Source organism: Phocoena sinus, chromosome 2 (genome assembly GCF_008692025.1).
Source record: "Phocoena sinus isolate mPhoSin1 chromosome 2, mPhoSin1.pri, whole genome shotgun sequence".
NCBI lineage: Eukaryota > Metazoa > Chordata > Mammalia > Artiodactyla > Phocoenidae > Phocoena > Phocoena sinus.
Window position 1 is genome coordinate 59,426,555 of NC_045764.1, and position 16,101 is coordinate 59,442,655.

The following is a 16,101-nucleotide window of genomic DNA, read 5'->3' on the forward strand; positions in this document are numbered from 1 at the left end:
TAAGTCTAGCTAACAGAGTGGTCAAAATCAGTAGGGCCTTATTTGGCTAAGATTGAGATGTGATCATATTTTAAGTCCACAGAGTCAAGTATTTGAAGCAGTGTGCTCTTTTACTGCTTTACTTCTGTGTCTCAGAAAATGAATTCATTCATGTATTCAAATGATACTTACTAAGATATCATGATTTATAAGTAATGTATTTACTATGGTCTCTGATCCCAAGGAATTACAGTATCTCTGAGGAGAAGATAACACAACGAATGGAGTACTTGGCAACATTAATAAAGTGCTAAACTGGACTATTCTCTAAACTGTTTGATATTTCTTCAATGAATTAGATGAAGATACATATCTTTTACAGATCAACTTCAGGAGTGGCACAAAGTTAAAGGAAAAGAAACTAAATTAGATGCCAAATCAAGATCCAAAAAGGATCTTGACAGGCTGGGCCAAAATTAACCAGGATGAAGTTTGGACTTAGGGTGAAAAAAACAAATGACCAAGTAAAATTAATAGATCATAGATTCTTAGAACCCAAAGTGACACAGACTTAGGGATTTAAAGTTCAATAATTAAGTAGGGTAAGTGGAGTCAAGACAATAACAACTACCAAAAAACCCCCATTGATATTAACTAAGTGTTTTCTTTGTGCAGAGCACTTAATAAATACACACAATTTTAGCAGTCAACAAGCCCTACCCTACATGGTAGGGTTACCATTTAATTGAGGCTCTGTTATAACAAGTAATTTAGCCCATGATCCCACAGCTACCAAATGGAAAGCAGAGATTTAAGCTCAGATCTGACTGCAGAGCCTGTCTGTTTTCCATGATACTATGTGGTCTGCACTGCTCCATGTTGATAAGACTACTTACATATTAAAAAATTGTGTCCAGAGGGACAATGGAGGAAGAGAAGCAAGGCTGATGGAGAAGAAAGAGGGGCTGGTTAGTTCTGCTACAGAACAACCTAGAGCAGCTTAGAGAATAAAATAGTTAAGTAGAATAGCTTAACTATTTGGCCCCTTTTTTGTCCATGAGTACCTGTCAAGAACTAGAAATACCAGATAAGTAAAAGGCAACCTGGGAAAGACAGCCCAGTATCATTTTTGGTGTTCCAAAAGGTTGGCTGGCTTATTTATGAAATATGAAGATTTACTGCTGCCTGAAAAGGGCTTGGAGATGTGGAATGCCAGCAAGTGTCAACTCTCACTTCTGTTATCATTGCCACTATGTAAATATACTACAAAAACACAACACAAAGTTTAGGTCACAGCAGATCCATCTTCTTATTTACATAACATGGGGCATTCCTTTAGCCCAAAGAAAATGACAAACTATCATTTATTTTCAAATATTAAAAGCTATGTTAAGAGGCAAGCTAGTATATATAGAATGTATAAATAACAAGGTCCTAATAGCACAGGGAACTATATTCAATATCCTGTGATAAACCATAATGAAAAATAATATAAAAAATGTACATATGTATAAATGAATCACCTTGCTGTACAGCAGAAATTAACACAACACTGTAAATAAACTATACTTTGATTTAAAAAAAAGCTATGTAAAACAACTGTTATTAGCCTAAACCAAAGAAAAGGTTAGAATATGTCATTCATTGTTTTGTACGTGTTTTCTCCAAGTAAAATTAGGAGGCAGAATAACATGAGTCATTCCAAAAGTAGATACAACATGAAATGAAAATTGCCTTGTTAAAAAAGAGGGGATATATGTATACGTATAACTGATTCACTTTGCTGTACAGTAGAAGCTAACACAACATTGTAAAGCAACTATACTCCAATAAAAATTCAAAAAAAAAAAAAAAAGAAAGAAAATTGCCTTGTTTCATGGTGATCTTTCCTGGCACTGAAAACAATTTTACTGGAGCACATTTGTTAAAAAGGTTGATTTTAGAATATCATATCCCCATATCCTTTCAGTAATAACTGATATATATATATATATATATTAATTGAAGTATAGTTGATTTACAATATTGTGTTAGTTGTAGGTGTACAGCACGATGCTTCAGTCTTATCTATATATCTATAAATCTATAGCTCTATCTATCTATCTATATCTTCTTTTTCAGATTCTTTTCCTTTATAGGTTATTATGAAATATTGAGCATAGTCCCCTGTGCTATACATTAGGCCCCTATTGGTTATCTATTTTATACATAGTAGTGTGTATATGTTAATCCCAACCTCCTGATTTATACCTCCTCTACCCCTTTCCCCTTTGGGAACCATAAGTTTGTTTTCTATGTCTGTGGGCCTATTTCTGTTTTGTAAATAAGTTCATTTGTATCTTTTTTTTTTGATTCCACATATAAGTGATATCATATGATAACTGTCTTTGCCTGGCTTATTTCACTTAGTAGGATAATCTCTAGGTCCATCCATGTTGTTGCGAATGGCATTATTTCATTCTTTTTCATGGCTGAGTAATATTCCACTGTACATGACAAACCCACAGTTAATATCATACTCAATGGTGAAAAGCTGAAAGCATTTTCTCTAAGATCAGGAATAAGACAAGGATGTCCACTCTGACCACTTTTATTCAACATAGTTTTGGAAGTCCTAGCCACAGCAATCAGAGAAGAAAAAGAAATAAAAGGAATCCATGTTGGAACAGAAGAAGTAAAACTGTCAGTGTCTGCAGATGACACACTATACATAGAAAATCCTAAAGACGCTACCAGAAAACTACTAGAGCTCATCAATGAATCTGGTAAAGTTGCAGGACACAAAATTAATACACAGAAATCTGTTGCATTTCTATACACTAACAGTGAAAGATCAAAGAGAAGAATTACGAAAACAATTCCATTTACCATTGCATCAAAAAGAATAAAATACCTAGGAATAAATCTACCAAAGGAGGCAACAGACCTGTACTCTGAAAACTATAAGACACTGATGAAAGAAACTGAAGACGACACAAACAGGTGGAAAGATATACCGTGTTCTTGGATTGGAAGAATCAATATTGTTAAAATGAGTATACTACTCAATGCAGTCTACAGATTCAATGCAATCCCTATCAAACTACCAATGGCATTTTTCACAGAATTAGAACAAAAAATTTTACAATTTGTATGGAAACACGAAAGACTCTGAATAGCCAAAGCAATCTTGAGATAGAAAAACGGAGCTGGAGGAATCAGGCTCCTTGACTTCAGACTATAATACAAAGTTACAGTAATCAGAATAGTATGGTACTGGCACAGAAACAGACATGTAGATCAATGGAACAGGATAGAAAGCCCAGAAATAAACCAATGCACCTATGGTCAATTAATCTACAACAAAGGAGGCAAGAATAGCCAATGGAGAAAAGACAGTCGCTTCAATAAGCAGTACTGGGAAAACTGGACAGCTACATGTAAAATAATGAAATTAGAACATTCTCTAACACCATACACAAAAATAAACTCAAAATGGGTTAAAGACCTAAATGTAAGACTGGATACTATAAAACTCCTAGAGGAAAACATAGGCAGAACATTGTTTGACATAAATTGCAGCAATGTCTTTTTGGAGCCATCTCTGAGAATAATGGAAATAAAAACAAAAATAAACAAATGGGACCTAACCAATGATAATTTGAAAAGGATTCAAGCAGGTTTATGGGCTTTCTCTGTTTCTAAAAAAAAGAAAAACAACCCAGTGAAGATTCAGAAAGGTTTCAAAAATTTAAATTTTCGTAAGTGGGTATAATTCTCAATTTCACACTAAAAAATTCTGCTGGAAGCAAAATATTCACTCAGAGGGAGTTACCTAGCAATAATTATAGGACAACTGCTGAGGTACCATGTGTAGTAAAAAGGAAGATGGGCAAATTGGTGAGGAAAGAGGATCAGGGAGTTGATTTTTCCACTCACAGAGCTCTGGGGCTGCAGGGGCAGTGAAGCATTAGGCTTGCAGTCATAGGTGATCCACATGATAAATGTTACTAGACAGTGGCTGCAACTTCTCAAATCTTTTCCTGTTTATTGCTGAGAAAAATGAACTACTGTAGGATAGTTAAAAAAAACAAAAAACAAAAGTCTCTCTAGGTAAGAGCCATGAAAGGCCACAGGAAGCAGAAAACAAAATGCGCTAAGGTGGCAGAAGTTTCATGATGATGAGGGCTGGGAGCTCAACAGGGATAGAAGGGGAGGATCTGGGCAAGTTGAGAGCAAAGGAAGTCCCAAGGCCAGAGAGCAGTTAGAAGGAATATGAAAAAGTCACTGACTCAGGCCCACCAGTGTGCTTTGAGTCTACATTTAAATCTAATGTAGTTGTGGCATTTTTCTTGCCTGTCTCCAAGTAAGCAGCATAACCCTAATTCATTAGCCCGGAGAAGTGAGGCTAGTTTAGAAAGTAGAGTCATGATCTTGAGCTGTGCTAAGGACGGACAGGAGAATCTTAGAGTCCATGCTAGATGCCCACAGCCCTGAGTGCTGGCCTCACTCAGTAAGCAGTACCTGGCTGAAAACACAAACTTATTGGCCTAAGATGAGATGAAGAAACAAACTCTCAATCCTGGCACTGTGGCCAGCTGAGAAGCATTGATCTGGACTTTCAGGATTCCATGGCTCCCTTCCAAAGCAGGTGTGCTAATTCTTACTTAGGTCTTTTTGGGAACTATGGAAACCTCTTCTGTTCCCTAAACAAGAGGCACAAATAAGCACCAGAACATGCCCTCTGCCACAATGACAAAGGTAGCTTTGGGGAAATAGGCATTTCATCTAGGTTACCATTAAGGGAGCTCAGGGTCATGCGTGTTGCAACCTACCAGAAAACAAACAAAACAACAACAATGAAACCAAAAAAGAAACAAAACAAAAACTATAGGTGCAGTTAAGATGAACAATATGAATTATTAACAGTTACGAAAAGCACTGTCCCAAAGAACCAAATGTCATTTCCTTTCTTACCTCAAACATTTTATTGTATTTCATTCTTTCCTTCCTCTCTCTCTCTCTGACAATTAATATACATTGAGGGCTGACAACATGCCAAGCAACACACTGTCAATAAAGTCTACTTTGATAAGGAGTAGCAACTCTTCTGGGTTAGAACATCTATTTGTGTGCTATAACTGCCCCATGTACGGTTTTCTGCTCCAAAGAAAGATATCCTGACTTTAAAGGACACCTATACCTTCTTTCATTAATCTCTACTTTGTCAGTAGAGCAAAACAACCCAAACTAACTCAGTATCAAAGTCTGTACTTAGAAATCTCTCACGTCAAATAGATAACACTGTCTTGAACCAGGCAAGATTACTACTTTAAAAACTGTCACCTAATATTTATATAACACTTTAAGGTTTACAAAGAACTCTCACATACATTATTACTTCAACTGATCCCCACACTGTGAGGTGAATATGATTACCTCTGTTTGACCAAATGAGGAAACAGATGCAACAAGATTAAGGCACTTGTCCCAATTCTCCCAACTAGTAACCAGCAGAGGTAAAACTGGAATTCAGGTTTGTTTGACTCCAAAGCTGGCGCTATTTCTATTTTACCAAATGTCTCTCAGGAAGAAAGATAACATACTGTTGGAATTTTTTTTTCTGTTGTATCCAGCACACAAATGAAGCACTCACTTTTATAGAGCTGATTAAATATTTAAAAGTTTCTCAGTGATATAACTGAACTTATATCAAAACTTCTCATTTAAACCCTGTAAATAAGAGTCTCCACAATCCAAAAATTGTGCATGTTACAACTCAGGAATACAATACTTCTGAAATAATGCTGTCTGCTACTACATCCTAGATGGCCAGGGACCAAAGGGTGATGTATAAGAATAAGAAAGTAGATCTTGGGTCTAAAGGATGCACATGATCCTTACGACAGAGCAATTTGCAGTTAAAAGACCAAACTGCAATCCACTTCCCAACTATTTGGCTGGGACTCCAGACTATGGCAGTCTTGGCCTCAGACTGCTCTTCCTGTACGTCAGGGACTTCTTCAAATTTCACAGCTCAGGCCTTTGTCAATGTACTTACCTCCTTTTTTGTATGCAATACAAAAAGTTAGCTGTTATTACTACTCATTTCTGTTCAAATTTTGTAAGCAGTTAGAACTTCTCACAAGTTCATCAGTTCTTCTTGATTTAGGATTAGAAAAGGTCACAGACCAAAGAAATTTCCTTCATAAGGCTTTTTAAGCTCAATTTGAGTTTTGTAAATGAAGTCGAGCACCTCTGTTTTTCTCCCTAATGGGGAGTGTAAGCTTTTGCTATTCAAGCCTGAATAAACATACAATTTTCCTGTGGTCCCCCATATGGAAACCATAGGGCAGAAATGACTCACAAGTGAAACGTGAAAGACAGATTAAAAAACTATACTTACTTAGGAGGAATTCGTGAAACTGTGTTCACATTTGTGACTGGGACCACTACTTGAAGAATGTGTTCAAGGGCTGTTAATCCACCAGCAACTTGAAATGCAATCTGATCTGCCACATTCTAAACAGAAATACAAAAAGAAATTAACCCCATTTCCCAGGCATAAAATTATAACCAAATGAAATATTTAGTTGTAGTGTGAAATATTCTGTTGGTTCAATTATTCTACAAACACTTATTGAATGCTTACTCAGTGCTAGGAACTATAGGCCAAAAGTGGTGAACAAAAAATCATAGTTGCTGTCCCCCATGAAGCTTAAAATTTAGTGAATGAGACCAACATTAATCAAATAAAACAATTTGAATTACAATAAGTACTCTGAAGAAAAAGGAAAGGTGCTCTATGAGAACTGTGGGGGAATCAACTGTATATTGGGGAAAGGGCTCAGCACAGGCTTTTCTGAGAAAGTTGAGGTTTTGAGACAGGCAAAAGAAAAGGGAAAGGGATGAAGCACTCCAAGCATAGGAAAAAATCATTTCATACAGAAGTTTTTAGCAACACTTTTAAAAACTGGATTATTTTGTAATGTTAATTACCACTTAACAAGACAAACTGACTTCCACAAAGATTTCCTTTGCTAGAACTTTTTTCTTCAGTAATACAAGATAATCTAATAACTAACCAGTTAGATGTACCTTTTTTAAAAAAGGGGAGACCTTTAAGATGGTGGAGGAGTGAGATGTGGAGACCACTCTCCTCCCCACAAATACATCAGAAATACATCTACATGTGGAACAACTCCTACAGAACACCTACTGAACGTTGGCAGAAGACCTTAGACTTCCCAAAAGGCAAGAAACTCCCCACGTACTTGGGTAGGGCAAAAGAAAAAAGAAAAAACAGAGACAAAAGAATAGGGACAGGATCTGAACCTCAGGGAGGGAGCTGTGAAGGAGGAAAGGTTTCCACACACTAGGAAGTCCCTTCACTGGCAGAGATGGGGGTTGGCGGGGGGGAAGCTTCTGAGCCACGGAGGAGATCGCAGCAACAGGGGTGCAGAGGGCAAAGCAGAGAGATTCCCGCACAGAGGATCGGTGCCCACCAGCACTCAACAGCCTGACAGGCTTGTCTGCTCACCCGCCAAGGCAGGTGGGGGCTGGGAGCTGAGGCTCAGGCTTCTTCAGAGGTCGGATCCCAGGGAGAGGACTGGGGTTGGCTGCGTGAACACAGCCTGAAGGGGCCTAGTGCGCCACAGCTAGCTGGGAGGGAGTCTGGGAAAAAGTCTAGAACTGCCTAATAGGCAAGAGACCATTGTTTCAGGGTGCACGAGGAGAGGGGATTCAGATCACTGCCTAACTGAGCTCCAGAGATGGGTGCAAGCCACGGCTATCAGCGCGGACACCAGAGACGGGCATGAAACGCTAAGGCTGCTGCTGCAGCCACCAAGAAGCCTGTGTGCAATCACAGGTCACTATCCACACCTCCTCTCCCGGGAGCCTGTGCAGCCTGCCACTGCCAGGGTCCCGTGATCCAGGGACAACTTCCCCGGGAGAACGCACGGCGTGCCTCAGGTGGGTGTAACGTCATGCTGGCCTCTGCCGCCGCAGGCTCGCCCTGAATTCTGTACCACTCCCTCCAACTGGCCTGAGTGAGCCAGAGCCCCCTAATCAGCTGCTACTTTAACCCCGTCCTGTCTGAGTGAAGAACAGACGCCCTCCAGCGACCTACACACAGAGGCGAGGCCAAATCCAAAGCTGAACCCCAGGAGCTGTGAGAACAAAGGAGAGAAAGGGAAACTTCTCCCAGCAGCCTCAGGAGCAGTGGATTAAATCTCCACAATAAACTTGATGTACCCTGCATCTCTGGAATACCTGAATAGACAACGAATCATCCCAAATTTGAGGAGGTGGACTTTGGGAGCAACTGTGGACTTGGAGTTGGCTTTCTGCATCTAATTTGTTTCTGGTTTTATGTTTATCTTAGTTTAGTATTTAGAGTTTATTATCACAGATTTGTTTATTGATTTGGTTGCTCTCTTCCTTTATATATATATATATATATATATATAAAATATATAATATAATATATAATATATATATTATATATATATTATATATATATAATATATATAATATATATATATGTTTTTTCCGTTTTCTCTTTCTGTGAGTGTGTATGTGTACGCTTTGCATGATTTTGTCCATATAACTTTGCTTTTACCATTTGTCCTAGGGTTCAGCCTGTCGGTTTCTTTTTTTTTTTTTTTAGTGTGGTTTTTAGCGCTTGTTATAATTGGTGGATTTGTTTTTGGTTTGGTTGCTTTCCTCTTTTTTTTTTCTTAATTACTTTTTAATTTTTAATAATTTTATTTTACTTTTTCTTTTAATAACTTTATTTTCCTCCCTCCCTCCCTCCCTCCCTCCCTCGCTTTCTCCATTTTCTTCTGAGCTGTGTGAGTGACCAGGTCTTGGTTCTCTGGCCGGGTGTCAGGCCTGAGCCTCAGAGGTGGGAGAGCCCAGTTCAGGACATTGTTCCACCAGAGACCTCCTGACACCATGTAATATCAAACAGTGAAAGCTCTCCCAGAGATCTCCATCTCAACGCGAAGACCCAGCTCCACTCAAAGACCAGCAAGCTACAGTGCTGGCCACCGTATGCCAAACAACTAGCAAAACAGAAACACAACCCCACTCATTAGCAGAGAGGCTGCCTAATATCATAATAAGGTCACAGACACCCCAAAACACACCACCAGACGTGGCCCTGCCCACCAGAAAGACAAGACCCAGCCTCATCCACCAGAACACAGGCACCAATTCACTCCACCAGGAAGCCTACACAACCCACTGAACCAACCTTACCCACTGGGGGCAGACACCAAAAACAACGGGAACTATGGACCTGCAGACTGTGAAAAGGAGACCCCAAACACAGTAAGTTAACCAAAAGGAGAAGACAGAGAAATACACAGCAGATGAAGGAGCAAGGTAAAAGCCCACCAGACCAAAAAAATGAAGAGGATATAGGCAGTCTAGCTGAAAAAGAATTCAGAGTAATGATAGTAAAGATGATCCAAAATCTTGGAAATAGAATGGAGAAAATACAAGAAACGTTTAACAAGGACCTAGAAGAACTAAAGAGCAAACAAACAACGATGAACAACACAATAAATGAAATTAAAAATTCTCTAGAAGGAAGCAATAGCTGACTGAGGCAGAAGAACGGATAAGTGACCTGGAAGATAAAACAGTGGAAATAACTACCCAGAGCAGAATAAGGAAAAAAGAATGAAAAGAATTGAGGACAGTCTCAGAGACCTCTGGGACAACATTAAATGCACCAACATTGGAATTATAGGGGTCCCAGAAGAAGAAGAGAAGAAAAAATGGGACCGAGAAAATACCGAAGAGATTATAGTTGAAAATTTCCATAATATGGGAAAGGAAATAGTCAATCAAGTCCAGGAAGCGCAGAGAGGCCCATACAGGATAAATCCAAGGAAAAACATGCCAAGACACATATTAATCAAACTGTCAAAAATTAAATACAAAGAAAAAATATTAAAAGCAGCAAGGGAAAAGCAACAAACAACATACAAGGGAATCCCCATAAGGTTAACAGCTGATCTTTTAGCAGAGACTCTACAAACCAGAAGGCAGTGGCAGGACATATTTACAGTGATGAAAGGGAAAGAATTACAACTAAGATTACTCTACCCAGCCAGGATCTCATTCAGATTCGATGGAGAAATTAAAACCTTTACAGACAAGCAAAAACTAAGAGAATTCAGCACCACCAAACCACCTTTACAACAACTGCTAAAGGAACTTCTCTAGGCAAGAAAAACAAGAGAAGGAAAAGACCTACAATAAGAAACCCAAAACAATTAAGAAAATGGTAATAGGAACATACATATTGATAACTACATTAAATGTAAATGGATTAAATGCTCCAACCAAAAGACATAGACTGGCTGAATGGATACAAAAACAAGACCAGTATATATGCTGTCTATAAGAGACCCACTTCAGACCCAGGGACACATACAGACTGAAAGTGAGAGGATGGACAAAGGTATTCCATGTAAATGGAAACCGAAAGAAAGCTGGAGTAGCAATTCTCATATCAGACAAAACAGACTTTAAAATAAAGACTACTACAAGAGACAAAGAATGACACTACATAATGATCAAGGGATCAATCCAAGAAGAGGATATAACAATTGTAAATATTTATGCACCCAACATAGGAGCACCTCAATACACAAGGCAAATGCTAACAGCAAGGAAAGGGGAAATCGACAGTAACACATTCATAGTAGGGAACTTTAACACCCCACTTTCACCAATGGACAGATCATCCAAAATGAAAATAAATAAGGAAACACAAGCTTTAAATGACACATTAAACAACATGGACTTAATTGATATTTATAGGACATTCCTTCCAAAAATAACAGAATCCACTTTCTTCTGAAGTGCTCATGGAACATTCTCCACGAGAGATCATATCTTGGGTCACAAATCAAGCCTAGGTAAATTTAAGAAAACTGAAATCTTATCAAGTATCTTTTCCAACCATAATGCTATGAGACTAGATATTAATTACAGGAAAAAAATGGTAAAAAATACAAACACATGGAGGCTAAATAATACACTACTAAATAACCAAGAGATCACTGAAGAAATCAAAGAAGAAATCAGAAAATACCTAAAAATATATGACAATGAAAAAACGACGTCCCAAAACCTATGGGATGCAGCAAAAGCAGTTCTAAGGGGGAAGTTTATAGCAATACAATCCTACCTCAAGAAAGAAGAAACATCTCAAATAAACAACCTATCCAGACACCTAAAGAAATTAGAGAAAGAAGAAGAGAAAACCCCAAAGATAGCAGAAGGGAATAAATCATAAAGATCAGATCAGAAATAAGTTAAAAAGAAATGAAGGAAACAATAGCAAAGATCAATAAAACAAAAAGCTGGTTCTTTGAGAAGATAAACAAAATTGATAAACTATTAGCCAGACTCAACAAAAAAAAAAAAAAAGGGAGAAGACTCAAATCAACAGGATTAGAAAAGAAAAAGGAGAAGTAACAACTGACACTGCAGAAATACAAAGGATCATGAGCGATTACTACAAGCAACTACGAAATGGACAACCTGGAAGAAATGGACAAATTCTTAGAAAAGCACAATCTTCTAAGACTGAACCAGGAAGAAATAGAAAATATAAACAGACCAATCACAAGCACTGAAATTGAAACTGTGATTTAAAATCTTCAAACAAACAGAAGCCCGTGACAAGATGGCTTCAGAGGTGACTTCTATCAAACATTTAGAGAAGAGCTAACACCTATCCTCCTCAAACTCATAGTAGAGAGAGGAGTACTCCCAAACTCATTCTACGAGGCCACCATCACCCTGATACTAAAACCAGACAAAGATGTCACAAAGAAAGAAAACTACAGGCCAATATCACTGATGAACATAGCTGCAAAAATCCTCAACAAAATAATAGCCAACAGAACCCAGCAGCACATTAAAAGGATCATACACCATGATCAAGTGGGGTTTATACCAGGAATGCAAGGATTCTTCAATATACGCAAATCAATCAATGTGATAAACCATATTAACAAATTGAAGGAGAAAAACTATATGATCACCTCAACAGATGCAGAAAAAGCTTTCGACAAAATTCAACACTCATTTATGATAAAAACCCTCCAGAGAGTAGGCATAGAGGGAACTTACCTCAACATAATAAAGGCCATATATGACAAACCCACAGCCAACATCATTCTCAGTGATGAAAAACTGAAACCATTTCCTCTAAGATTAGGAACAAGACAAGGTTGTCCACTCTTACCACTATTATTCAACATACTTTTGGAAGTTTTAGCCACAGCAATCAGAGAAGAAAAAGAAATAAAAGGAATCCCAACTGGAAGAGAAGAAGTAAAGCTGTCACTGTTTGCAGATGACATGAGACTATACATAGAGAATCCTAAAGATGCTACCAGAAAACGACTAGTGTTAATCAATAAATTTGGTAGTAGCAGGATACACAATTAATGCACAGCAATCTCTTGCATTCCTATACACTACTGATGGGAAATCTGAAAGAGAAATTAAGGAAACACTTCCATTTACCAAAGCAAGAAGAAGAATAAAATACCTAGGAATAAACCTACCTAAGGAGACAAAACACCTGTATGCAGAAAACTATAAGACACTGATGAAAGAAATTAAAGATGATACAAACAGATGGAGAGATATACCGTGTTCTGGGATTGGAAAAATCAATATTGTAAAAATGACTGTACTACCCAAAGCAATCTACAGATTCAATGCAATCCCTATCAAACTACCACTGGCATTTTTCACAGAACTAGAACAAAAAATTTCACAATTCGTATGGAAACACAAAAGATCCCAAATAGCCAAAGCAATCTTGAGAAAGAAAATGGAGCTGGAGGAATCAGCTTCCCAGACTTCAGACTATACTACAAAGCTACAGTAATCAAGACTGTATGGTACTGGCACAAAAACAGAAATAGATCAATGGAACAGGATAGAAAGCCCAGAGATAAACCCACACACATATGGTCACCTTATCTGTGATAAAAGAGGCAAGAATATACAATGGAGAAAAGACAGCCTCTTCAATAAGTGGTGCTGGGAAAACTGGACAGCTACATGTAAAAGAATGAAATTAGAACACTTTCTAAAACGATACACCAAAATAAACTCCAAACGGATTAAAGACCTAAATGGAAGGCCAGACACTATCAAACTCTTAGAGGAAAACATAGGCAGAACACTCTATGACATAAATCACAGCAAGATCCTTTTTGACCCACCTCCTAGAGAAATGGAAATAAAAACCAAAATAAACAAATGGGAACTAATGAAACGTAAAAGCTTTTGCACAGCAAAGGAAAACACAGACAAGATGAAAAGACAACCCTCAGAACGGGAGAAAGTATTTCCAAATGAAGCAGCTAACAAAGGATTAACCTCCAAAATTTACAGGCAGTTCATGCAGCTCAGTTTCAAAAAAACAAACAACCCAATCCAAAAATGGGTAGGAGACCTAAATCGACATTTCTCCGAAGAAGATATACAGATTGCCAACAAACACATGAAAGGATGCTCAACCTCCCTAATCATTAGAGAAATGCAAATCAAAACTCCAATGAAGTATCACCTCACACCAGTCAGAATGGCCATCATCAAAAAATCTACAGAAAATTAATGCTAGAGAGAGTGTGGAGAAAAGGGAACCCTCTTGCACTGCTGGTGGGAATGTAAATTGATGCAGCCACTATGGAGAACAGTATGGAGCTTCCTCAAAAAACTAAAAATAGAACTACCATGCGACCCAGCAATCTCACTACTGGACATATACCCTGAGAAAACCATAATTCAAAAAGAGTCATGTAGGGCTTCCCTGGTGGTGCAGTGGTTGAGAGTCCGCCTGCCGATGCAGGGAACATGGGTTCGTGCCCCAATCTGGGAAGATCCCACATGCCACGGAGCAGCTGGGCCCGTGAGCCATGGCCACTGAGCCTGCATGTCATCTTGTCTATGTTTTCCTTTGCTGTGCAAAAGCTTTTAAGTTTCATTAGTTCCCATGTCCCAGCCATGGCCGCTGAGCCTGCATGTAGCCTTGTAGTATAGTCTGAAGTCTGGGAACCTGATTCCTCCTCCGCAACAGGAGAGGCCACAACAGTGAGAGGCCCGCGTACCGCAAAAAAAAATAATAATAAAAAAATAAAAATAAAATAATAAAAGAGTCATGTACCACAATGTTCATTGCAGCTCTATTCACAGGACATGGCAGCATCCATCAACAGATGAATGGGTAAAGAAGATGTGGCACATATATACAATGGAATATTATTCAGCCATAAAAAGAAACGAAATTGAGTTATTTGTAGTGAGGGGGATGGACCTAGAGTCTGTCATACAGAGTGAAGTAAGTCAGAAAGAGAAAAACAAATACCGTATGCTAACACGTATATATGGAATCTAAAAAACAAAAAAAAAGTTCTGAAGAACCTAGGGGCAGGACAGGAATAAAGGCAATGGACTTGAGGACATGCGGAGGGGGAAGGGTAAGCTGGGACCAAGTGAGAGAGTGGCATGGACATATATACACTACCAAATTTAGAATAGCTAGTGGAAAGCAGCCACATAGTACCGGGAGATCAGCTCAGTGTTTTGTGACCACCTACAGGGGTGGGATAGGGAGGGTTGGAGGGAGATGCAAGAGGGAGGGGATATGGGGATGTATGTATACATAGAGCTGATTCACTTTGTTATACAGCAGAAACTAACACACCATTGTAAAGCAATTATACTCCAAAAAAGATGTAAAAAAAAAAAAAAGTCTGTGATAATGATAATAGCTAAAAATAAATAAATAAAAATTTAAAAAGCCACTTCACCTATTTTAGGGAGAATATTAAGTAACCATTTTAGAACTCAACCTATGATTTTTCTATACAACTTCTGATTTGTATACCATTCTTGTGGGAAGGATATATAAGCTCTTTGCATTCCTCTGGCATGGGGACGGCAAGAGTTTTTAAGCATACACAGAATCACTGCATCAAATATGTGAAATACAGGATAGCAACCTGCTATAGGCTGAATTGTGTCCCCACCCTCCACTGAATTCTTATTTTGAAGTACCAACCCCTAGTACCTCAGAATGTAACTGTATTTGAGGATAAGAAATTTAAAGAGGTGATTAAGTTAAAATGAGGCTGTTAGGGTGAGGCCTTAATCTAATATGACTGTTGTCCTTATAAGAGAACAAGAGAAACCAGGAATGCACATGCACAGAGAAAAAGGCTGTACACAGCAAGAAGGTGTCCAATTACAAACCAAGGAGAGACGCCTCAGAAAAAAACCAAACCTCCTAACACTTCCACCCTGGACTTCAGCCTCCAGAACTCTGAGAAAAGAAACTTGTGCTATTTAAGCCACTCAGTCTGTGGTACTTTGTTATGGCAGCCCTAGGAAACTAATATTCAACCCCTCTATTACAATACCCCCTTATATTTCTTTTAATGGTATTCTACAGTTCATTAAGCCTTCAAATGTCTTTGGAATACTGAGGGGCTTTTTTATTGGGGGGTACTTGGGGGAGATATATGAGTTATTCACAGGCTCTGTCAAACATGTTTTCCTGATTCTTCTGATGTTCAAAGCACAGTGCTCTGCCTGCTTGATGTGGACTATCAATTATTGGCTCCAGTACATGTCTGGAGTTTGGTAGTATAATATCTTAATCATTCATTTACTCATTCTTTGTGCACAATAAAATACAGTCTGAGACTATAAGAAGTTCATCATGAATCCTAGACAAGACCTCACACTTTTAAGATTAAAAATTAATAATTTATGTTGTTATTAATGAAAAAATGTTTCCTTGCAATAAAACTAACCATCAGAAAATTGAAAACTAGGTGCTCAGTAATTTATTTAAAACCATAATGCTGTTACCATTCTTTCTTCTTATGCTAGGATGTCAATATAATTAGAAAATAGTAACAACTTTGTATTAGTACATAGCATACACAGATAAAACTGCACTAATCATAACTATATAGCTGGATGAGCTATGGCAAATTGAAAACACATTGTAATAACTCCAAAATTAAAAAATAAAGCTCTATAACATGCCATAATACCCCTGTTGCCCATCCTACTCATTATTTCTCCGTC

At 38.2% G+C, this 16,101-nt stretch overlaps 1 protein-coding gene across 5 annotated transcripts in view; it reads right to left on the bottom strand.

Moving 5' to 3' along the window:
• Positions 1 to 16,101, bottom strand: part of SCAPER (S-phase cyclin A associated protein in the ER) — a 523,563-nt gene that overhangs the window by 158,386 nt on the left and 349,076 nt on the right. For all 5 annotated transcript variants that reach the window (XM_032623630.1, XM_032623633.1, XM_032623632.1 and 2 more), the window contains one exon: positions 6,365 to 6,480. In XM_032623630.1, coding sequence (XP_032479521.1) covers positions 6,365 to 6,480 — 116 coding nt within the window. The remainder of the gene's footprint in view (positions 1 to 6,364; positions 6,481 to 16,101) is intronic.